This window comes from Durio zibethinus, chromosome 23, assembly GCF_047325235.1.
Source record: "Durio zibethinus cultivar Kanyao isolate XHJ-2024 chromosome 23, ASM4732523v1, whole genome shotgun sequence".
NCBI classification, from domain to species: domain Eukaryota; kingdom Viridiplantae; phylum Streptophyta; class Magnoliopsida; order Malvales; family Malvaceae; genus Durio; species Durio zibethinus.
Genome location: NC_143184.1, coordinates 1000898 through 1022871, shown reverse-complemented (window position 1 = coordinate 1022871; position 21974 = coordinate 1000898). Strand labels below are relative to the sequence as shown.

At 35.4% G+C, this 21974-nt stretch overlaps 4 protein-coding genes and 1 pseudogene across 10 annotated transcripts; 2 read left to right on the top strand and 3 right to left on the bottom strand.

The window, feature by feature from the left end:
* Nucleotides 1-2469: 2469 nt before the first annotated feature.
* LOC111313758 (uncharacterized) lies at nucleotides 2470-5315 on the bottom strand (annotated as a pseudogene). The gene is made up of 4 exons (XR_016332600.1): nucleotides 4464-5315; nucleotides 3978-4095; nucleotides 3490-3758; nucleotides 2470-2649 (listed from the first exon to the last, which is right to left on the bottom strand). The product of XR_016332600.1 is annotated as an uncharacterized LOC111313758 (transcript).
* Nucleotides 5316-6248: 933 nt separating this feature from the next.
* Nucleotides 6249-9854, top strand: LOC111313757 (3-hydroxyisobutyryl-CoA hydrolase-like protein 1, mitochondrial). The gene is made up of 14 exons (XM_022914491.2): nucleotides 6249-6446; nucleotides 6539-6619; nucleotides 6753-6821; nucleotides 6934-6997; nucleotides 7121-7200; nucleotides 7377-7460; nucleotides 7679-7763; nucleotides 8030-8115; nucleotides 8184-8305; nucleotides 8495-8555; nucleotides 9045-9143; nucleotides 9227-9328; nucleotides 9413-9454; nucleotides 9554-9854. The coding sequence occupies exons 1-14, from the start codon at nucleotides 6333-6335 to the stop codon at nucleotides 9671-9673; spliced, it is 1209 nt and encodes a 402-aa protein (XP_022770226.1). The 5' UTR covers nucleotides 6249-6332; the 3' UTR covers nucleotides 9674-9854.
* A 66-nt stretch (nucleotides 9855-9920) lies between these two features.
* On the bottom strand, nucleotides 9921-15966 carry LOC111313756 (elongation factor G-1, mitochondrial-like). 2 transcript variants are annotated; one of them, XM_022914489.2, is made up of 20 exons: nucleotides 15514-15966; nucleotides 15214-15435; nucleotides 14999-15120; nucleotides 14747-14897; nucleotides 14215-14286; nucleotides 13934-14029; nucleotides 13739-13827; nucleotides 13581-13647; nucleotides 13017-13055; nucleotides 12853-12913; nucleotides 12538-12647; nucleotides 12365-12439; nucleotides 12195-12263; nucleotides 11974-12095; nucleotides 11616-11741; nucleotides 11372-11492; nucleotides 11150-11250; nucleotides 10985-11045; nucleotides 10435-10488; nucleotides 9921-10325 (listed from the first exon to the last, which is right to left on the bottom strand). In XM_022914489.2, the coding sequence occupies exons 1-20, from the start codon at nucleotides 15913-15915 to the stop codon at nucleotides 10221-10223; spliced, it is 2265 nt and encodes a 754-aa protein (XP_022770224.2). In that variant the 5' UTR covers nucleotides 15916-15966; the 3' UTR covers nucleotides 9921-10220. The 2 variants fall into 2 exon arrangements, with proteins under 2 accessions (XP_022770224.2, XP_022770225.2); XM_022914490.2 differs by lacking the exon at nucleotides 14215-14286.
* Nucleotides 15967-16102: 136 nt separating this feature from the next.
* Nucleotides 16103-19157, bottom strand: LOC111313262 (cell number regulator 6-like). 3 transcript variants are annotated; one of them, XM_089753083.1, is made up of 6 exons: nucleotides 18972-19157; nucleotides 18716-18875; nucleotides 17850-17957; nucleotides 17253-17367; nucleotides 16815-17080; nucleotides 16103-16709 (listed from the first exon to the last, which is right to left on the bottom strand). In XM_089753083.1, exons 2-6 carry the CDS (start codon nucleotides 18758-18760, stop codon nucleotides 16458-16460), a joined length of 786 nt encoding a protein of 261 aa, XP_089609209.1. In that variant the 5' UTR covers nucleotides 18761-18875; nucleotides 18972-19157; the 3' UTR covers nucleotides 16103-16457. The 3 variants fall into 3 exon arrangements, with proteins under 3 accessions (XP_089609209.1, XP_089609208.1, XP_022769659.1); XM_089753082.1 differs by having other exon boundaries at nucleotides 19001-19150; XM_022913924.2 differs by having other exon boundaries at nucleotides 18638-18875; nucleotides 19001-19149.
* A 159-nt stretch (nucleotides 19158-19316) lies between these two features.
* Nucleotides 19317-21760, top strand: LOC149512063 (putative helicase CHR10). 3 transcript variants are annotated; one of them, XM_089753086.1, is made up of 6 exons: nucleotides 19317-19892; nucleotides 20181-20265; nucleotides 20817-20895; nucleotides 21000-21160; nucleotides 21310-21455; nucleotides 21637-21760. In XM_089753086.1, the coding sequence occupies exons 3-6, from the start codon at nucleotides 20817-20819 to the stop codon at nucleotides 21662-21664; spliced, it is 414 nt and encodes a 137-aa protein (XP_089609212.1). In that variant the 5' UTR covers nucleotides 19317-19892; nucleotides 20181-20265; the 3' UTR covers nucleotides 21665-21760. The 3 variants fall into 3 exon arrangements, with proteins under 3 accessions (XP_089609212.1, XP_089609210.1, XP_089609211.1); XM_089753084.1 differs by having other exon boundaries at nucleotides 19317-19973; nucleotides 21310-21439; XM_089753085.1 differs by lacking the exon at nucleotides 21637-21760 and having other exon boundaries at nucleotides 21310-21618.
* Nucleotides 21761-21974: the final 214 nt, after the last annotated feature.

Sequence of the window (21974 nt, the reverse complement as noted above, 5' to 3'; positions counted from 1 at the left end):
TCTAAAATTTTTTTTAAAAAATTTCTAACTTTGTTTTTTCAAATATTTGATAATTTTCGGTCTTTTTCAATTATTATTTTTTGCTTCTGCGACCAGAATGACTTTAAACATATATGCATATCAAAGTGATGCATTATCACAGACTTTCAGCTGAATTTTGAATGAGCTTAAGTTGCCAATCTATCTTCTGAGTTAGAAATGATGTAAATCAACATTTGCTTGTAATCATCGAATTGGGCATGCAATAATGTGTTAAGCAGACCTCCTTCCCTTCTTTTTTATATATTTTACTTGCAGGATATTAACCTAAAGAATTTTCAATTCCATAAAAAATTCTTCAAACATGAAAAGAAAGAAGAAAGAGCCATGGAGATGGAATTATTTAAAAAGAAACAACAAAAAAATGCAGAGGGAAAGGGTGAGATAAATAGTAAAAAGAGAGGGGGAGGAGAGTACAGTGATCAGCTGGTGGCATTTGGTTAAAGGCTGACACAGACGTTGACACTTCTGTACGGAATGTCCACTACTTCAGTCAGACGGTTTTTTTTTTTTTTAAAAAAAAAACTTATTTTTTATTATAATAAAATAAGAATAAGAATTCCAATTGATATTTTCCAATTAAAAGGATTTTTCTTTTCCCTAAAATTAACTATACAACCCAGAAAAAGAGATTCAGAGAGCGAAAAGCTTTATACCATATGGATATGTTTCTTATACGTTCACCCTCAAACCTGACTTCACCAAAACTGCATTGAAGGAACTGCAAAGTAAAGATTTAGAGCTGGCTTCCTGCCACTGGATGGGTAAAAAACTCACATGCCTGCCGACTAAAGTTCATAACACAAAGAAAAGAGCCACACCCACCATCAAGAAATTAAATATTCTATTGAAAAAGTAGAACAGGCCAAGAGCAGCTCTGTATCATGCAATGCCATATTCTTTGCCTTGTCAACATCTCTTCAACTAACAACCTATCCAATATAAGATACAAAACAACAATAATGCAACTACGTGAATAGGTACATCAAAAAGAAATAACATATCATGCTAGTCAAAGATTTCGCAACGTTAAGGCTTTGTTTGGTAAGAAAGATGAAAAATTTATTAATTTAATAATTAAATTACAAAGTAAGAAAGCAATTATGAAAGCTAATAATTGGATTAACAAATTTTCCATCATTCCTACTAAGCAAAGCTTAAGTGAATCAGAACAAAGTCAGATAATGAATCACTAGAAAAATGGTTTCTCTGTACCCCTTATTAATGTTACTATGCCAGCATTGCTTCTAGAGAGGAAGTCAGTTCAGTAAGGTAAATGATACTTACAAGACGCAGCGGCAGTCATTTATACCAAAAAGATTCATGTTGTAATTGATAAAAACAAATCTTCACAGCGCAGTCAACAAAATCAGTAACAGTCGCTAAATTTCATCCAAGCTCCTTAAAAATCACAAGACTGTTAGAGCTTTGAAGTTTCTCAGATACTTCTGCTCAAAAGGTATTCCAACCAACTCCATTGTCATCCCCCTATAAAGAGCAGTATTGACTCCAAGAAAGTACTTTTTTTTTTTTTTGATTGCTTCATCAAATCAACCAGATCACACAATCTGAAAATAAGAACAAAACCAATGCTTAATCAGTAACACTGATTATTAACTGCTATACCCTTTTCAACAGACAGAACAACAAACAATGATACTTGCATTATGAGCATAAATCATCTAAAGAAAGACTAGTACACATTACACAGGATGATGTTTGAAGTGTCTGTAAAGTTTATGAATCACAACTAGTGGCCTTATTTTCGTTGGTGGTGGCTAGTAGGTGGAAGAAGGGGGAGGGGGGCAGAGGGTCACATTAGTACAAGATTATAGCATTACAAGGTATCCTCAACTGCTTAATCTGTTGTCACGAACTTCACAGCTCTAATAACATCATATATCCATATGGTCCCTGAACCTGATATTAACCTTTCCTGACATTCAACTCAAGTAAGAAGGGAGTTGAAGAAACGGAACCAAAAGCTATTTGCAGTCACACAATGCAAAAGGAGATGGCAACCTTACCAAGATTCAACAAAAATTATAGTTTATAAAACAATAATAAAGCACATGCAGAATTCAGTCTTCGTGATGATGATTGCACCTGTGAAGAAGTAGCATGTTTTTGTTCAATAAATCAATACAATTTGAAAAAAACAAGCCATGAGCCATTGATATGAATACTGTAGCCTGCTTCCTATGCAGAATAAGTTACTGGAAACAATAAGAATAACAGAAGAAAACAAATTTCCTTTCTGCACGGTGAAAAAGCAAAATAAGATTAATATTTTGGGTGAAAATTACTAGCTTCTTCATCATATAAATCCATCTTTCATGATTACCACTGAGTCAGCTGTCCGTGAGCGGTTGTCATAAAAAGAATGAAGACTTATGTGAACAAACCTATGGCTAAAGCTACTGCACAGAATAGGAGAAATTAATGATTTTTTACTAAAACGATAGACTGTTATCTAGTCAGGTTCAACTTTCCATGGTTTATCTTTTAACATTACTGGGGATCTAAGCACACCAGGGCTTCTGATATAAAAAAAGATCTCTTTCACATAGCTTTGTAATTTCTTAGCTTCATGATCCAGTTTTGCTTGATCTGAAAAACAGCAAGGACAAGAACCAATAATCCAAGCACAAGAATAGTTAATAAAACAATGGGAAATAAAATATTACAATGACAATTAACTAGAGCTCTACGACAATCATGCTCTAAGCCCCCAATTCTTAAAGCAGTGTTAGTAAAAACAACAGCAAATAGAATAAATTAGGTGATTAAAAAGTGGATATTCTGAGAACCAAAATCATTAAACTTCCAGATTCTCAAAGCACATGCTCGAGGCCCCCTCCCCCCCCCCCCCCCCCCCAAAAAAAAAAAAAAGGGTTACAAGCTCAATGTGCAAAGTACAGGACTAATGTTGAATAAATTCTACAAAACTTGTTGTCTTAGCACGTGGCAAAACCTACAGATTGACTCTAGCCATGTTATAATCAGCAGTTGTTTTTTTAAGACTTTTAGTAAGGAACAAGCTGACTGACAAAAGAGAGCCTCTCCTCTTTTGCTAACCCAAATTTTGGAAATTAAACAAAAGTTGGCAGGCATGCCCAACGGGAATATAATGCAAATATTACACCCATAAGGACCTAGCACCAGTGCTTGTTATTCTTGAATACTGACAAAAGGAGAAAAAAGAAAGAAAGGCCAGGAGAACGGCATCCTAATCATCTAAATGTCCACAAAAAGTTTGATAATTACAGAAATTGATGTCAGGGAATAAAATCCAATCTGTTCTCAACTACTCAACAAGGCTATATTCAGAATTTCTCAGTGAACCACCTACTATATTACAACCAACAACAACACATTTCTCACTAGTATAATGTTCTGAACCAAAGAAAACATACGAGTGTTCAACATAAATTAACTTGCACGCCAAACCTGTTTCCAAAATAGCGTGAGCAGCATGAAATGGGATCTTAGCAAAAACATCAGTTCCTGGGAACATCATCCATGTCCACTCGTTTGGTTCATGGTTGCCACAAGTTTCACAAGCCTCCTTTACCAAAGGCCTTGATCCAGGATTCCAAAATATTCTTCATCATTGACTCAAAAGGAGATGGGACATTAGTTTTTGTTGTTCGAGTCCTCTTCCTCAATGCAGTAAGTGCTTCCCTGTTTCCATTCCTCATTTTATCTTTCTCATCCAGCTGCATTTCCAATTAATATGACTTTAACACATTCTGTTATTTAAAAAAGGAAGGAAAAATTAAACTTTTGTATCTTATACTACATCATAGTTTATTTTAACTTTTTTATAAAGGAATGGAAGAGGTTTTAAATCGTTGACCGAGATGAAGAATTGTATTGGCCTCAACTTGGTGAAATTCTATGTTCTAGGAACTGAGAATTTATAAGCTAAGGATTACCTGATGCCGAGCTAATAGTAAATGTTCAGCTTCAGTTTCAAGCTCAATCAAGCCTTGCTGGAATTGCTTCATATTCTCATCCATTTCCAAATCGACTAAAAAAAAAAGCACCTTTCGCCTGAAATTGAACAACTTAACAATCATGCAAAACAGAAAAAGAAACTTCCTCATTTTGCTTCAACAAACAGTAATGAAATTAGTTTTTTTTTTTTTTTTCCTTTCTCAATGAAGGAAAATTGCAAGAAACAATGAGAGGAAAAATCAATTTCTGACCTTTAGATTAAGGCAAAAGAAAGCCAGTCAGTTTAAGCAAGCATTAAGATTAAGATGCAAGATGAGAGGAAAATAAGGATGCCTGCTCAGATTAAATTGTATCCAATTTGGTATTAATTTAAAACATCCGGTAGATTTTATTAGAAAAATGGCAATAAAACATCAATCTATGAATATTAAATGATTAAAGTAAGAAAAAGCAAAATAACTTACTCTTATCCAATAAAAGTGGTTTATATGAATGAACAGGGATGCCGGTGATAGAAATTGTAGCAAACTCGATGGTGGTCTCAGCTTTGTCACAAATCCTTCTGCATTCATTCCAGGAAGTATATGAGTTTGTTTTATATGAAATAGTTTCTCAGAAGATTTTGATTTACACCAGAAAGTATATGGTCTCGGCTTTCATTCTCAGAAGATCTCTAGAACAGATTCATTTCAGGTCACATATAACAAACAATTGAGACCTATAAATGGAACATAAACAGCACATGAATCCTATCTCCAATGGTCTCTTCCATGTTTGAAGCAAAATTAGAAAAATAAAACCAGACCCATTATTCTTAATTGCACCATATGTCAACAAATTCATTCAATTACAAGTGCCAAGCATAAACTAAAGATAAAAACTTAATTCTGAAGTATAGACAAAACCAAAAGAGTATACTTTTGCCGAAGTATTGATGAACCAAAACAAAAGCAAACTTGAACAGAGCATAAAGAATAATAGGAAAGACAAACCATAGCTCCCATCGACCTCTGAAGAGCTGCAAAGCATACACCAAAGAAGCATACAGGTTTCGTATAACATACCCAAAAATAATAACAATAAAGAAGCTATAAATACGAAGGGTACAATAACATATTCCAAAATATCAATCCCAGAAGAGGAAAACATACGTAGAAAAAGAAAAAGAGAATGAAAAAAGCGTTACAATGAAGATTGCAAATCAAATCTTTCATGTCCAGGAAAATATTTCTTCCGTAAAAACGAAATCCATATAAAAATTAGAGCGAAATTGTAATCCAAGAAGAACAGGGGGAAAAAGAAAACAGAGAGTAAATCCTTACAAAAATAGAAGAGAAAATAACGTAGAGAGCTTACGGAATTGGGTATATGAAACGTCACCGTTTGATTCAAGGAAAATTTGAGGAAAATGAAAATAGAATTCATGGATTTTGTTTTCCAGTTTGATAAGGGTGAAAATGGAATCTTGGCTCCCAAGTCCATATCCATTTTTTGTCGGCTACAGGAAGAACCAGAACAAAGTATAAAGGGGGATAGGGCTTTTGACGTTTCTTCTATTTTTATTTCGACTGGGCTTGAAATTGAGTTGGGTTTGAGTAACGAGGATGCTGAAGTCTGGCCCAAATAAAAGAATTATTACATTTCGGGATTTTTTTTTTTATATTTTTGACATAATTGAGCTTACTTATTTTTTTTAGCTCGGTTTTTTTTATTATTTCTTTTGCTTTAAAATATTTATTATATATTTATTTCAAAAAAATTTAATTTTAATATATTAAATAAAAATTTAATTTTTTTATAAAATAAAATTTTCATAATTTTTATTGTCAAAATAAAAAATTTTAAAATGTAATTTTAAAATATAAAAAATAAGAATTGCGGATATTCAAAAAGAAATAATAATTTTGAAACATTCAAAAAGAAATTAAATAAAAAAATGAGATAAAGAGAGTATCACTAGTGGTACTCCTTGATTTCAATTTTATTTTTGTTCAAACTCATTAATTTCAATGTCAATTTTACCAAGTTTATATGGCTACATTTCTGAACGTATAATTTCATTGGTCAGATTCAATCATACACAATCTCTATTATTATAAAACATTTAAAAAAGAAACGCATTTGACATGTGCCTTAAAATTCTATTGGGCCGTTAACGAAAGTCCAAAGTCCAGAGTCCAAACTCCAAACCTTGTTTGGCAAATATCTATCCTTGTCCGGAGTGTGGTACTCAAGCCGCCAAACAAGCCGCTTGAAACGCCATTTTCTTTTGCGTTCGCTCCCCTTCTCTACAGTTGCTGAAGTGTGAGTGGGCAGAGGCTTGCAAAGCCGAAATGCAGAATGTTAGGAGTTTGTTAACAAGGCGTTGTCGTCACAAGCTAACCCAGTGCAAGAGAAGCCTATCCTCGCTTCCAATCAATTCATCTGCCGATGATCTTCAAAATCAAGTAAGTTCACTTGCTCTCTGAAAACTGTGAATTCAATCAATTTTGTCATCAGTGATCTATATATAAATATATATTTATGGATAATGTTTTAGGTGCTGGTTCAAGGCAAAGCTAGTTCTCGAATAGCGATTCTCAACAGACCGTCTTCGCTCAATGCTCTCAATACAAATATTGTAAGCTCCATTTTGCATTTAAATCGGGTTTTGATAAATTCTGTTTGGTTCAAATGAAGATTATGCTATCTAGGGTTTACTTTTGATCTTTTGTTTGGATTGAAATAACAGTAATAGCAACTTCTTATTGCAGGGTGCTAGGTTACATGAATTGTACGCATCTTGGGAAGACGATCCCAATATAGGGTTCGTGGTCATGAAGGTAATTTTGGTTTTTAATAATTTTTTTTTTCGTTTTTCGTATTAACTGTTATGATAATAATACAGTAAAATGTTAAGTGACAACTGACATTTGATTTTTGGATAATTTTAAGGGCAGTGGAAGGGCATTTTGTGCCGGTGGAGATATTGTTGCCCTTTATCATTTGATAAATGAAGGTAAAACCTAGATGAAAAATGTTACGATAAAAAAATTGTAATATAATAGTATTTCTTGTTAAACATGATTTCTTGGATGATTGATTTTTCATAATTAGCTGCGTTTTTAATTCTTTTATGCAGGGAAGATAGAAGAGTCTAAGGATTTTTTTAGGACGTTGTATAGTTTTATATACCATCTAGGTACATATTTGAAGCCGCATGTGAGTGTTCAGTTCATTTTCTGTTCCTTGAAATATTAATAATCATTACCTTCGTTGGTGATTGATTTTTTTCAAAATTTTATTCAAACTATATTTTCTTTTTATGGAGTTATGGTGATAGAGATATGTATATTGAATTCTTTGTGGTGACTCCTAAAGTAGTGATTGGTTTCTAGGTGGCTATTTTAAATGGAATTACGATGGGTGGTGGAGCTGGTGTTTCAATTCCTGGGACATTTCGGCTTGCAACTGGTAGAACTGTATGTTGTAGTGATTTACTTTTGGTTATTTTTTCTTCCCATTATTCTTTCATTGTTGCTTAATTCACTGCAGGCTATCTATTTGTTGCCATGTAATCATCTTGTTTGAAAGACTTTTTCTGAACTTAAATAGTCATTTTGCATATTTATCAGTTTTTCTGTTGGTAATAATCAACTTGCCATTGGAAAATCCAGTAACTTGCCACAAAATTTTCCAGGTTTTTGCTACCCCTGAAACTCAGATTGGTTTCCACCCTGATGCAGGAGCATCCTTTTACCTCTCTCATCTACCTGGTCACTTAGGTATGCTTTTACAGTACATTTTCTTATGCCTATTCCACTTGCTTTTCATTACTGATTCTTGGACCTGTAATGTAATTGTTTCATCATGGACTTATTGTGTTCTTGAGTTTGGGATATAACTCAAATGATCTTCTTTCCAATTTGTTATTTTGCTATTTTGATAAGTCTAAGATAAAATTGTTAGAATATTGCTCCAGCATGTATATCAAGCTTGATTTTATTTATCTGTTATATGCTAATATCTTAAAGGAATATATTTTTCGCAGGGGAGTACTTGGGTCTGACAGGAGAAAAACTCAGTGGAGCTGAAATGATTTCTTGCGGGCTTGCAACACACTACTCACACACCGAGGTTAGTACTGATGGGCTTTTACCTTGTTCTTTCCTGGTTTTGTAATAATGGTGTATTTTGTTCCACAGACGCTTCCACTGATTGAAGAAGAGCTTGGGAATTTGGTCACAGATGATCCTTCTGTCATTGAATCTTCTTTGGAGAAATATAGTGATGTAGCCTATCCTGAAAAGATCAGTGCACTGCACAGGTTTGTTTTCTCAAATATGAGACCATATTTCTATAGAAGTTTTAGTAAATTAAAAAAGCAAAGAATTACTCTTCCTTGTTCCTGGTTATAGCTGCTACCAATTCAGTGCTCTTAGTCTTCTTTATTTCTTCATTATAACCTATGCTTATTATTTTGAATATCTTCTTATTAGTCATACTACTTATGTAGGATTGAAGTGCTTGATAAATGTTTTAGGCATGACACCGTTGAGGAAATTATTGATGCTTTGGTAAGCACTTTCTTTTTTTCTGCTTATTTTTTTCAGACCATAAATATGGTTTGATTTTTTCACCCGGAAATCTTGAGGCTATCAGATGGTTATGATATTCCATTGTTGCATAAAATAGAAGGCTGCAGTTGTTTTAGGAAAAGTTTTTACAAAAATTGCCAAAGAAAGGCATCGTTTAATGTAAAATAGAATGGGTTATTCGTAGCTTACTCACAACGAATAATATATTTCTCCATAATTCCACCTCCCATTGAGTGGATGAAATGTGTGTTAAAATGGGCTCTGGATTAATAGTGGGTGTTGGTCTGTTTTACAAGTAAGAAGTTTTCAACTACTATAAAATTTGTGGGAGATAATTGTTTCCTACTGTAGGTTCCTTTTCAATAAACAGGAAGACTGATGTGTATAAGATTCATTTTGAACTTGCGCTGCAGTAAGATTTCTTGATCAGTTTAGTGGTGTGACAGTTTTAAATAACAATTTTGTTAGGAAAAGGAGGCATCTGCAACAAATGACCCATGGTGCAATTCCACATTAAAGAAACTTAAAGAAGCTTCACCATTGAGCTTAAAGGTTTCCTTGAGATCGGTGAGTCTTCTTAACAGCTAACCCCTTTTCTTAACTTTTAATGGAATGCATCCATTGTTGATGGTGCCATTATAGTGATTCAGATACGAGAAGGCAGATTTCAAACCCTTGACCAGTGCTTGGCTCGTGAGTATCGGATGTCCCTACAGGGGATATCTAAGCGAATCTCTAGGGACTTCTCTGAGGTACAATATCTTTTTGTTTTCGCACTTCCCCAGTAAATAAATAAAATTTCATGGACTTCATTAAAATTTTGTTTTTCATGCTAGGGTGTTAGAGCACGAGTGGTGGACAAGGACTTTGCACCAAAGGTGTCATTCTTTTTCCATTGCGAATTCCTTGTGATTTTCCTCTTCTGTACAATTCTATTCTGTTATCAAACCTAATTTTTTAACCCTTTGGGGATGTAGTGGGATCCTCCAAGCTTGGAGAAAGTGTCCAAGGATATGGTGGATCAGTACCTTGCACCCCTCAGTGAATCTGAGCCAGATCTAGAGCTCCCCACGAAACAGCGGGAAGCATTTAGCTAGTTGCGATGGATCGTCATGCCAAAAGTTTAAGGATGGATGATAACAGTAATATACATAGAATCTGAATGTATGGGTTCCATTCCTGAAAATATAAGGTCTTGTTTGTAGTATTGGGTGCAGCTTGGAAATAAATCATTGCACTATAACATTCCGTTGAATAAGATACATTTATCGAGTTTCATTTCCATCTTCAAGCCTTTCTTTTTTAGGATGAAGGGTATAAATCTGCTGAATATAGTGCATAAAATAAAAATAAAACGAATATATTATTATGTTTAAAACAATTATGTCAATGTTAGAACAAAAATTCCGTCCGTATATACTGCTTGGCCGTTCACGATGGTAAAGTATGTGAAATACTACACTATTACGTTGGCCAAAAAATAAATGACGTTTAAACTTATTGTGCTTCCAAAATTTCTATCTTTATATGATCAAACGTATAGCCTTGACAAATATAGCAAAAATGAATATCACAGCGAATTATATGATTTGCAAAGATCATAGCGACGGACTTGTGGATAGTTTATTCAGCCATCCCCCCTGATTATTCCGCTGCTTTACTGGCCTTGTGAGTGTTCACTAACTGCATTTGGACGTCCTGAGAAACTGGTGAATGCTCCTTGTATTCCATTGTAAATTCACCTTTTCCCTGTACAGAGAGTATAGTACATATAAAACAAATTTACATAATCCAAACGAGGATCAAGCAAATGGGGGAATCCCAAATGCCATGCCTATGAGTTGATTTTATGCCTCACCTGTGTCATTGAACGAAGAGCAGTTGAGTACCCAAACATATTGTTCAATGGGACCTGGAAAACGCAAAAATAATATTCAGCTGTACGGAAAAAAAAGGCATAATTTTTCCTGCTGCTATGATGGCACTAAGCTGTGTGGCAAACTACATGCAAGACATGGCGTAAGCATGAAATACACCATATGCACAAGTACAACATGACATGCCCACATCACAAAATAATTAAACATAATTTTATTTGAGCACTATGGCACTGATCCTCAAATGTCAGACAACCTAGAGATCTACACCTATCATGTACTTTACATGATTTACGCATCATGTTAATATTATGTCTATAGCACGTGGCAAACACTCCTTTGACATATTTGTGAAGGTATATCATTTCAATCAAGATGAAACTGAGTTTATGCAAGGGTAACAAGGTAATTAAAAAAAGTCTATGGACAAAATTATGAGCAACTTCAAAAATTTATCCATAATGATAATGGATAAATTTTCTTGGAAAAGCACCTAAGCCATTCCTTTCAAGAAAAGTAAGTTTCACTTACATTGGCAGTAATTATAGAATCATCTCCATCTTGATCGTTTCCAACAATAACACCTTTCCTCCTACACATAATTGACATGCAGAAATTCAGATGTAAAAGGTTGAAGATCAAGGTTTACCAAGTCCTAAAAACATTCAACTACAAAGAGAAGAATAGTGAACTCACTTGTTAATATCTCCAGCTACTGTACCCTGAAATTCTGTTGGTACTTTCAACTCAACCAACATAACAGGTTCGAGAATAACAGGCCTTGCATTATTATAACACTGTTTCACAAGTCAATATGAAAATCCAGCAATAGCATGCCAAAAAGAATAACAGGAAGGAAAACCAAAATATAAGTAGCAATCACTTCACAGGATAACATCCTAAGCACATTAGACATACCTGTCTGAAAGCATATATAGCAGCTAACTTAAATGCAAGCTCACTGGAATCTACTGCATGAGAAGCACCATCTGTTAATACAATCCGGATATTTTCAACTGGATGCCCAATTAATGAACCCCTGTACATAAGAACACAGAACCAATATGGCAAATCATACTCACAGCAAACCATGTACAAAAGTATTAATTCTTTATTGATGAGTGAGTTTCAAGAAACATGAGAGCAAAAGAAGTATACTCACGAATTTGCAGCTTCTTTGAAACCCTTCTCAATTGCAGGAATAAAATTTGATGGTATAGCTTGTCCAACAATCATGTTCTCAAATTCAAACTTAATTGGAGACCCTGGTGGAAGTGGTTCAACGTACCTACCAATAAAAGAAATCAACAGATCATATCAATGAACAAGGTAGGGAAGACTAGACAATCTTGCCAAGCAATAATTGAACAAAGAAAATCAAAACCAAATCCGATAATATCAATAACTAGCCCAGAACAGAATCAGAATCAAGGAACTGCATCTAGTTTAAATGCGAGATTGTTATTATTACTAAGATGTCAATATAAAGATAAGCCAAAGACAGATAAATTGCTGCTTACCCACATACTCGTCCATATTGACCCTGTCCTCCAGATTGCTTCTTATGCAGATAATCAAATTCAGCACGTTGAGTTATAGTCTCCCTGAAATTCACACGAGGCTTTCCGACAGTTGCATCAACCTGTTTTGGGAAGTATTGAGTTATTTAAAAAGGAAATTTTCAATCATAATACTCTTAGAAATCCTTATTTTATATGCTCAACAAAGAACGAGTGAAAACCTTGTATTCTCTCCGGATCCGTTCCACATATATGTCCAAATGAAGTTCTCCCATTCCAGAGATAATTGTCTATGTAAATAAATAAACAAAATGACACTGTGGGTCAGTCAATGCAAAATAGCATTGTGTATGGTATACGAATCATTGAAAAAAAGATTTCTACATCACACCTGCCCACTTTCAGCATCCAAGCCCACACGGAACGTAGGATCCTCTCTCTGAAAACGATTCAATGCCTTTGAAAACTAATTTAAAGAAACACAAGATTCATCATTAGTTAACACCATATGCTGTGATTGAGTACATGCACACAAGCATTTATAAGGGACCAGAAAGCACTCACCTGTCCTCCAGAATCCTTTGAAACTGGCTGAACAGCTAATGACATCACTGGCTCAGGGACATTCATAGAAGTCATGGTGTATTTGACAGACCCATTAGTAAATGTATCACCTGGAAACACAAAGCCATGCATTATGAAAAAATTGTAAAAGCCCTTATGGCTTTTTTTGTTTAAGGGAAAACAAGAGCTTTGTCTACTCAACCAATGATCATTGTGGCGATTTTATTGCTTGCATAGTCAAACTCCTTGAATAATTAACAAAAAAAAACACAAAAGCTTGCACTTGCGAGCACAAATATGCAAAGCGAGTAGGACCTGAAGCACAGTCTACACCAAAAACTGCAACTATTTGCCCAACATGTGCCTCTTGAATGTCCTGCGTACTATAAACCCCAAAGAGAACAATATTAAATTAACCAACTGCCTCAAGATCCAAGAATTTACATAACTATTAAGATTGATGTCAAGTAAAGTCTAACCTCCATTTCATCAGAATGCATCCGAACCAAGCGAGGCACCTGGGACAAAGATCAGGTTAGTACAGAAAGGAAAGGAGACAAACAAAAGAAAAAAAGAGTGCTTCCATGTAATGGAAGTGGATACATCAATCACAAGACAAAGAACGACACATGTTCTGACCCAATAGAACCATATAATTTATGAATAGTCACCTTGCATGTCAGGGTGAAATTAACATGCATATGTGGCAAGTAGATGATCATACATCACAGGTAACTGCTTTTCACAATTTCATCTAATACTATTTTCTACCACAAATCACAAAAAACTAATAAATAATATGTTAGTTTGATATATGTGGTATTTCTGGTGGTCCATGTTATTCTTTGTAGATCAAGACCAAATCATACTTACAAAAAAGAAACAACAAATAAAATCTCCAGTACAACACATGGGATGTGTAGGTTCACACAGTTGAAATCGAATCCTGCTGTGTTGCCCAACAAGATCACACAACAGGAAAGTTAAAAAAAAAGGCATGAAAATATTGGCCCAAGAGAACATGAAACAACAAATTAACTTACCTTAATCTTCTTTCCTGTGTTTATGTTCACCATAAAATCGCCCTTCCGAATCACACCCTCATAGACTCTTCATCAATATAAATTACTGTTAGCATAACAGAAACACTAAATACTAATACAATGCAGAACATCAATGGAAGATGATGCAGTGGCATTACCTTAGATAGGTTAGCTGACCAAACCGCCCTTCCTCCAACTTAAAAGCTAATGCCACTAGTGGTCCATCTGGGGTTCCAGGCAACATAACCTACAAGAGAATTACAAAAAGGATTACATAAAAAATAAAAAGCAAAAGTTTCTGACCAGTTTTAACAAAGCTTTTTTTGGGAGGACTTGTAGTATCAATCTTATACCTTCTCTTCATTCTTTGTTTGATCAAGAGCACAGTTACTGACTTCAATTGGACATGGCAAGTAACTAAGGACGCCATCCAAAAGTGTTTGTACACCCTGTGTAGAAGAGAAAGTATCTGATAAATAGCGTCTAATAATCCGACAAATAAGTTAAACAAACTACATAATGTTGTTTCCTTCCAAACAATATGATAATGGGAATTCCAGGAGTGCCTTATTGTCACAAGTTGGTTGATTGTGAATTTATCAGAAACCAAAGAACAGAATCTATCATAAAGTACCTTGTTTTTGAATGCACTACCCATGAACACAGGAACAAACTTCCGCGCTATGGTTGCCCTACGAACTGCTTCCTACTTAGATCAAGATCCTAATTTTAGGACTCATATCAAGTTCATAATGAAAAGTAAAAAGAAAACAGCAGCATTTAGAATTGTAAGGTTAGCAAAGATAGAAAGATAAATGATCTGCTGCTTACACTTGTGTAATAATTAAGCTAATTTGACATTTAATATTTGAGGTAAGAAAAAGCCTTCATCACCCACCCATACGGCACACATACAGAATTATGAAAAACCATTCAACATGCTGGGTCATTCTAAATTCAGTGAGAGGCCATCACATCCACATTTAATTTTCAGAAACAAATATCAACTGCAAAAATTTGATGGCATAAAGTAACAATAAAGCCAACCATACTGTTTTTCTCAGCCATTTTTTAAATTCACAACTGACACTAGATTGCCAGTATCAAGTACACTTTATGTCATTAGAAAATAAAGAAGTAAATAAAGCAATATCCCCCAAACAGACCTCAAGATCAGCAGATGAAATAGGCTCATCATTTAGAAATACTTCAGCAAGTTTATCATCCACTTCAGAAACTGTTTCTATCAGTTCACGTCTCCTTTCTGCGACTATGGCCTCCATATCTGCTGGTATTTCTTCAGCTACAACTTTTTCTCTGCAATAGTTAGAATATGATAAAAAAAAAAAAGGATAAAGAAATGAAACGGGCTCTACACTTAAAGAAAAATTAAGCAAACCAGAGAGATTGAAACAAACCCGCTGGAACCATGAAAATAATAAGCTTTTAGTCGTACAAGGTCGATAAGACCCTGAAAATTTTCTTCCAAGCCAATTGGAACTTGCACAGCTGCACTATGATGTCGAAGCTTAGACCTTGCCTGAAAACAGAGACAAAAAATGATCAGCATGACATCGTTAAATTTCGAAGTCCAATAACGCCTATTCGGTTACATGAATATATCCAACTGTACCTGGTTGAGAACTTTCCATGGATCAGCACCCATTCGATCAAGCTTGTTAATAAACGCGAGTCTTGGAACCTCGTATCTTCTCATTTGTCGATCAACAGTAATTGACTGACTTTGTACACCACCAACACTACACAGAACTAAAATGGCGCCGTCAAGAACACGAAGCGCCCTCTCCACTTCAATCGTAAAATCAACGTGACCAGGCGTATCGATTATATTAATCTACAACAACACATAAAAATTATGCAAAACGTTGAAAATTATTAAAATAAACTGTCAAATTAAAATTTCTTAATGAACCTGGTAATCTTTCCAGGTGCAATACGTGGCAGCAGATTGGATAGTAATTCCTTTCTCTCTTTCTAAATCCATGGAATCCATCTTTGCTCCGACGCCGTCTTTACCACGAACTTCGTGGATCTCGTGGATCCGGCCCGTATAATAGAGAATACGCTCGGTTAGCGTGGTCTTGCCCGAATCGATGTGAGCGGAGATTCCGATGTTTCGGAGTCTCTCCATGGACTCTTTCCACCATGGTTCTTTGTCGTCCTTTGCTCGCGCGACGTTGCCCGCTGAGAAATGACGGACCTCGAAGTTCCCGAGGAAAGCGGCTGCCGGGGAGCGGGAATTAGGCGGCGTCGTTTTAGTGGAGTAGAAGGTGTAAAGGAGGCGCGGGACAGTGAATCTTCGGAATCGCTCCATGGTGGAATAATGGTACGGTGCTTGGTGCGGGGAAAACCCTAAACCCAAGACAAGGGGTTTTCAATTTTCTCGGGGTTTTTTTGATATGGAAAACAAAAGAGGAGATTTGGATTTGAAAATGGGTCGGGTTAGGAATTAGGATGGGAAAGATATCGGATTCATTTTCTCTAACGGGTCAGGGAATTTGGATCTTGCCTCCGGACCTATTTGACCATTCGCTTGCACTGTGCTCATGAACCGTAATCCAAATATGTATTGTTACTAATAAGGTCATAGACGAATAAAATTATGGACTGAGTAACGTGTTATGCGTAATATTTCCGTCGCAAAATTTACCGATTCATCCAAGAAACTAAGAATATTCCTATTTTATTATAATATAATAATAGATGAATAAGCGCAATAATAAATAGATAAATTAGTTGCTATTAGTTTTTTTGTTCAAATCAATGTGACCAATCAATAAATTCAGTTGCTTGGCTTCGATTGTCCTTGGAAAAAAAGAAGAAAGAAGTGAAGTTTTGATAATTGGTCGAAAAATCCTATACGGGCTGTATTTCCAACTTTATGTTTTCACCAGTTCCAGAAGATGATGCAGATGGAGATGATGATGATGCTGCTGCAGACTCCTGCTTACGATCATCAGAGTTCATCTCTTGCACTGGAGGAGGCTTAACAATGGTCATTTGCGTTTCGCTGTTATCAGATAGATGATTCCTCATCTCTCTGTGCTCTTGACACAAGGCACACCAATGCAAACAGCAGTGAACCATGCAGGGATCACATGGTGAGTTCTGCAAAACAACAGCACGAGCTTAGCAGTAGGAGTCATGTTTCCATGAAAACCTGGACATCTTTGTTATAGGATGGGATGACATTGGAATCAAGAATGGACATACCTTGAGATGATATTTCTTCTGTAGTGATTGTCGAAACAAGCCATTATAGATGCCACACAACCACCAAGCAAAAACCAGGGTCTCACAAATGAGAAACGATGTTTTAGGGTCAATTCCATGGAAGAGTAGAGTTGCTCCTGCAACCACCATTCCGCCCTCTACACATAAAGCATGGCAAAAGCATGCATCGCTCCTTGTAATATCGTCTCTCAAGGTTTCAACATTTTGCCCAAACAACAAACATGGACAAAAGAGACCAGTCCGGCCTGCAAAATTTTGCAATGATCCAAGACTGATCAACAATTACAGCATTGAGAAATGCGCCTGAACAGAGAAGAAATTATCTGTAGCCTGTGGATAAATGATGCTGCTTGTTCTGCATAGACAGTTAGTATGAGGAAAATAGTGACTATAAAGATGGATTAATTGGACTCTTACAGCTCTCAGTATCCTCAAGACAGCCGCAAATTCCAGTTGTCCAGTCTTCATCAGCAGGTGGCTCATAGCATTCAGGTAGAGGTTGCCCACATTCAGGGCATCTATGAACTATTAACTATGACATGGTAGCCACAACATAATCAGAAGCAAATATAAATTAAGACAATTATCTCTTTTGACCAATAAAACAAGAGAAATTCAAACTATCAAAGGCAAGAAAATAATCAAGCTTTGGCTTCCGATAATGCACTGACAGTTGGGAAATAAAGCAGCTCTTTTCATTCTGAAAGAAAATTGAAATTTTTAGCAACAGGTTATTCAAAGTTCAAACAGAGATTTGATAGAGATTACTGCTTTTCACTTATGGTTTATCTCATGAACCATGTCGTACCCCTTCAAACAGCAAAAGAAAAAGAATTTGATTTGTTCAAAGCATTATTAGAACTACAACAACAACAAACTAAGTCTTATACCCGTAAATGTAATTATATTGCAATGGAAACAGATAATAAAGGGTAGCAGATTGAGAAGCTAAGAAAACAAGCCTGTCAGGCTGATCAGGGAAGGAGAAATGATCATAACAATGGAAATATTAACCTCAGGAACTTGAATGGGTTGATTGAGTTCTCCAGGGGTGATATCTTCAAGAGGATCTTTTTCCTTTGTAAGCCGTACGTAACGTGAAGGCGCGTTGCTGTCATCCATCTGTAATCAAAAGAAAACAAAACAAGACACCGAATCATCAGCCACTTTCTGCATGTGTTTCACCAATGTAAGAGATGTCAAAGAGAGATGGAGAAAGGTTATGGTTGTGAAACCATTTTTTTTATATGTTTGGTTGGATATGAGATAAAATGCTCCCGACAGAAACCAGAACAGGAGGTGAAGAAAGCAAAAACAAAATAAGTAAAACAGGAAAAAGCCTGCTCCGAATCTGGAGATGTTTTCTTCTTGACACGAATCAGTCAATCTTCCTTTTTTATAGTTTCTTTTTTTCCAGTAACTTTCCATTGCCTTTCCTACGGAAAAGGACAACGCCAACTTTATTTTATGGGATGTTAATGTCAAGAAATTTGTTTGTATAGTATAAAAGAAATGAAAACATTATTTAATAAAAAAATGTGGGAAACATGAAATGATCCAAGAGCCTTTGTTTTGTTTTTAAAGAAAAAGGAAGGCTATTTTTTAATATATAAAAAAAGAACACTATGACTTAATATAAATTGTAACTGTCAGAGTCATACCCGTAATTCCCCCCCCCCCTTTTTTTTTTCTTTTTACAAAATCCCAGTAATTTTATCCCCAAAAATAGTATCTCAACCAAAGGCTATCATGCAGAAGTATCATTGGCCCAGAAAAAAGAATGGCTAATATCTTGAACTTACTACTGGTGTGTCCTTAAACCTTTACTCTGCTACAACAGAAACTGCGAAAAGCAAAGCTTTTGATTACTGAATACTAACTAAAAGGTGCAGAACCACGGGAGGAGGAGCCATGATCATTGACATTCCAAAGATTCAATTCAATTCTTCCTCTTCTACTGTCCCTTCTGTTTCTTTTTCTTCAAATAATCTTATCTTTCCTGTCCCATCCAATTATGCTACTCCACTTAGAACTCATCTCCTGGAATTTAAATTCAAGAATACAAAAAAAAAAAGTATTTAAATTTTCAACGAAAATAGAAAAGAAAAAGAATAAAAAGAAAAAAAAAAGACCTACCAAGAAGGACGTTGACGCCGAGAACATACCTCCGAATAAGCCAAGACACTCCCTCGACTTGGTGAGGTTTCAGCTTGGCGGTGACTCCAAATTCTGCACAATCCACCGCCTTGTCTCCGGCACGTGCATTGTACGCAAGAGCGATTTGGGCAGCGGATTCAAGCCTCTGTTCGTAATTCATCTAGATCTTCGTATCAGTTTGTTTGTGATGAGCTTTTGGGTTGGGGTATTGGCGGTGGATTTTGAAAAGGGAAAGCGTGGGCGGCAAGCTAGAAATTTTCAACGGCTAAAACGCAGATAAATAGTCAGACTAAATGCTTGCCTTGACAATGAAGAAGTTGATGCATAAATGCATGTATGTAATAGTTTAATTTGTAACACATGTACTAATTCTTTATATTGTTATAATATATAATCACAACATAACTGCATTTTTATTTGTTTTACTTTTCAATTTAAAAATTTGTTTTCCATATAAATACAAAAAAAAAAATGAAAATGAGTAAAAAATAAAAAAAAAGAATTAAAATTCCTCCACGTGCTAATACTGAACCCAAAAAAACATTGGGCTTTTTATAAACAATGTTCTGTGTTTTTCCTGTGTCTCTCTGAGTAATTGGGTTAGTTTTGGGCCTGGCCTTATAGCGTTTAAAAAACGATTACACCCGAAAGGCCAATACCTAATGAATCAGAGTGCAGCCACGTATGGATCAGCACCGACATAGTCCATTAGTTTTAAAGACCCTCGCATACCCATAAGTCAAGTTCATAAACGAGCTTTGTTTGGGTCATTACTCTTGACAATTTATTTGCTTTTTAGCCGTTGAAATATTTTAGCTTGCCTCCCACGCTTTCTCTTTTCAAAATCCACCGCCAATCCTCCTACCCAAAAACCCATCACAAACATAGGCTTATTCGGAGGTATGTTCTCTGCATCAAAGTCCTTCTTGGTAGTTTTTTTTTTATTTTTGTAGTTCTTGAATTTAAATCCCAGAAGTTGAGGTATGTTTCCTGTCAAAATTGATTGGATCACCACAGATCTCTCTTTTCCTTTTCTTCGTCATTATCTGTTAATTTCTAGATGATTGTTTCTTAATGCGTACTTTTTGTATTCTTTTGTTGAATTTGGAATTCTGGGTTTTTTTTTTTTTCTGTTCCTGACTTCCTGTCCTCGGTTTGTTATATATATTTCTTGGGGTGTGGAACCAGATGGGAAAAACAATGATAAGGCTAACGCTATGCGATCAAAACACTCTGTCACGGAGCAGAGGAGGACGAGAAAGAGTAATGAAAGGTATCTTCTTTTCTTTTCTTCAAGTTTCAATGTCCATCTCTTATTATTTCATTTAACTTTGGAAAGTGGAGGTTTTTAGTATAACCCTTTAAGTAATTCTATATTTATCTGGTTAATCTTCCGGTAATTGCATAAACCATTCATTGTAATGGCTTGGGATGGGTTGAGTCTAAGAAAGTTTTGAATTTTATTAGCTTAGGTTTACTTTGTTGTGGAAATATTGATGATTGAAAAGGATGTGGACTGTCAAACTAACTGACAGTTTTATGAATAGATGGTGTTCTACTGAACATCTGTTGAAGAGTTCTCTTTTTGTGCAAAGCTATTCAATTGAGTTGGGAACTGTAGGTACAGATGAATTGGTTTAAAAGAATGGTTAATTTTAGTTTATAATATGTTTAACTTGAATTGGCACAAGAAATTAAGATGTTACTAGTTATGTGATGGTGGGATATAATAGGGGACCGGCAAAATGTTTGCTTGTTTCTTTGCTAGCACTGACTTAAGTGCTTGTTGTGCGTAAATTTCCATAATTTGAAAATTATCGACAGATGGGACTAGGGAAGACTCTTCAAGCTATTTCTTTCTTAAGCTATTTGACAGTCCATCAGAAGTCACCAGGACCATTTTGTGAGTTAAATCTTTTGGTTTGATCTTGAGAATTTTGGGGTGGGTGGGGGGTTTTTATTACAATTTGTATTTTGATTTTTCATTGTTGTCGAATCATTTTGCAGTAGTGCTTTGTCCTTTATGTGTGACAGATGCTTGGGTGTCAGAGATAGTTAAATTCACTCCTAAATTAGAAGTTCTTAGGTATATTGGTGAGAAAGAGCACCAACGAAATCTACACAAGACTGTATATGAGCATGTAGAAGAGAAGTCGTCATTATCAGATGTGAGCTTATTGCTATTTGATCTAAAAGATTAGATTAACTGTTATGTTGGAAATCTGGCCAAGTTGTTTTTTTTATCTGTTCTGAGTATATTGAAACATGAGTTTTCTCTTTTCCCACATGTTTGAGGAATTTTTCCCTTTATTTGCAGGTTTTATCCTTACCCTTTGATGTGCTCTTGACAACATATGAAATAGCATTAATGGATCAAGATTTTCTTTCTCAAATACCCTGGCATTATGCTATAATTGATGAAGCTCAAAGGCTTAAAAATCCTTCCAGTGTGTGGTTAAGATGGCAAGATATATCTTTCATGTTCTTTTACTAATCACTTCATTTATGATATTGTGGTTTATGTATTAATTTCTAAGTTTGATCGAGATAGTGAAATTAGACATTCTGATTTGTAGACCTTGACAGGATCTGTATAATGTTCTTAGTGATTGCTTTCTTATGCCAAGATGGTTGTTGATGACAGGTGCACCTATTCAGAGCAATCTCACTGAACTCTGGGCTTTGATGCATTTTTGTATGCCCTCAGTGTTTGGGACACTAAACCAGTTTCTTTCTATATAAACCAGTTCCTTTCTATATTCAAAGAAGATGGAGACTTTTCATCAGGTTATGATTGTTTTTTACTATATATATCATATAAGTTTGGACTTCATCTGAATCTATGTTTTATCCTTTGAGAGCATAGCATATATCTTGGAATCTAGCATTTGATTGGTCTTGCTTCCCTCAGTTTGAAGCTCTGGCTTTTTTATGGATTAATATTTATTCATTTATTCTGTATCGGCTTCTTTCTTGGAATCA

Bases quoted from the DNA above. Each gene is read 5' to 3' on its own strand.
- LOC111313262 (XM_089753083.1), bottom strand. From the start codon at position 18,760: ATGTCAATGATCATGGCTCCTCCTCCCGTGGTTCTGCACCTTTTA. The intron at 17,368-17,849 runs GTTAATATTTCC...ACCATGTCATAG, and splicing joins AACCCATTCAAGTTCCTGAG to TTAATAGTTCATAGATGCCC. The intron at 17,081-17,252 runs GTAAGAGTCCAA...AAAATTTTGCAG, and splicing joins TCTTGAGGATACTGAGAGCT to GCCGGACTGGTCTCTTTTGT.
- LOC111313756 (XM_022914489.2), bottom strand. From the start codon at position 15,915: ATGGAGCGATTCCGAAGATTCACTGTCCCGCGCCTCCTTTACACCTTC. The intron at 12,264-12,364 runs GTGTGATGTAGA...TTATTTACATAG, and splicing joins TGGATGCTGAAAGTGGGCAG to ACAATTATCTCTGGAATGGG. The intron at 10,489-10,984 runs GTAAGTGAAACT...TGCGTTTTCCAG, and splicing joins ATTCTATAATTACTGCCAAT to GTCCCATTGAACAATATGTT.
- LOC111313757 (XM_022914491.2), top strand. From the start codon at position 6,333: ATGCAGAATGTTAGGAGTTTGTTAACAAGGCGTTGTCGTCACAAGCTA. The intron at 6,822-6,933 runs GTAATTTTGGTT...GATAATTTTAAG, and splicing joins TAGGGTTCGTGGTCATGAAG to GGCAGTGGAAGGGCATTTTG. The intron at 9,144-9,226 runs GTGAGTCTTCTT...ATAGTGATTCAG, and splicing joins TAAAGGTTTCCTTGAGATCG to ATACGAGAAGGCAGATTTCA.
- LOC149512063 (XM_089753084.1), top strand. From the start codon at position 20,817: ATGGGACTAGGGAAGACTCTTCAAGCTATTTCTTTCTTAAGCTATTTG. The intron at 21,161-21,309 runs GTGAGCTTATTG...CTTTATTTGCAG, and splicing joins AGAAGTCGTCATTATCAGAT to GTTTTATCCTTACCCTTTGA. The intron at 21,440-21,636 runs GTGTGTGGTTAA...TGTTGATGACAG, and splicing joins AAGGCTTAAAAATCCTTCCA to GTGCACCTATTCAGAGCAAT.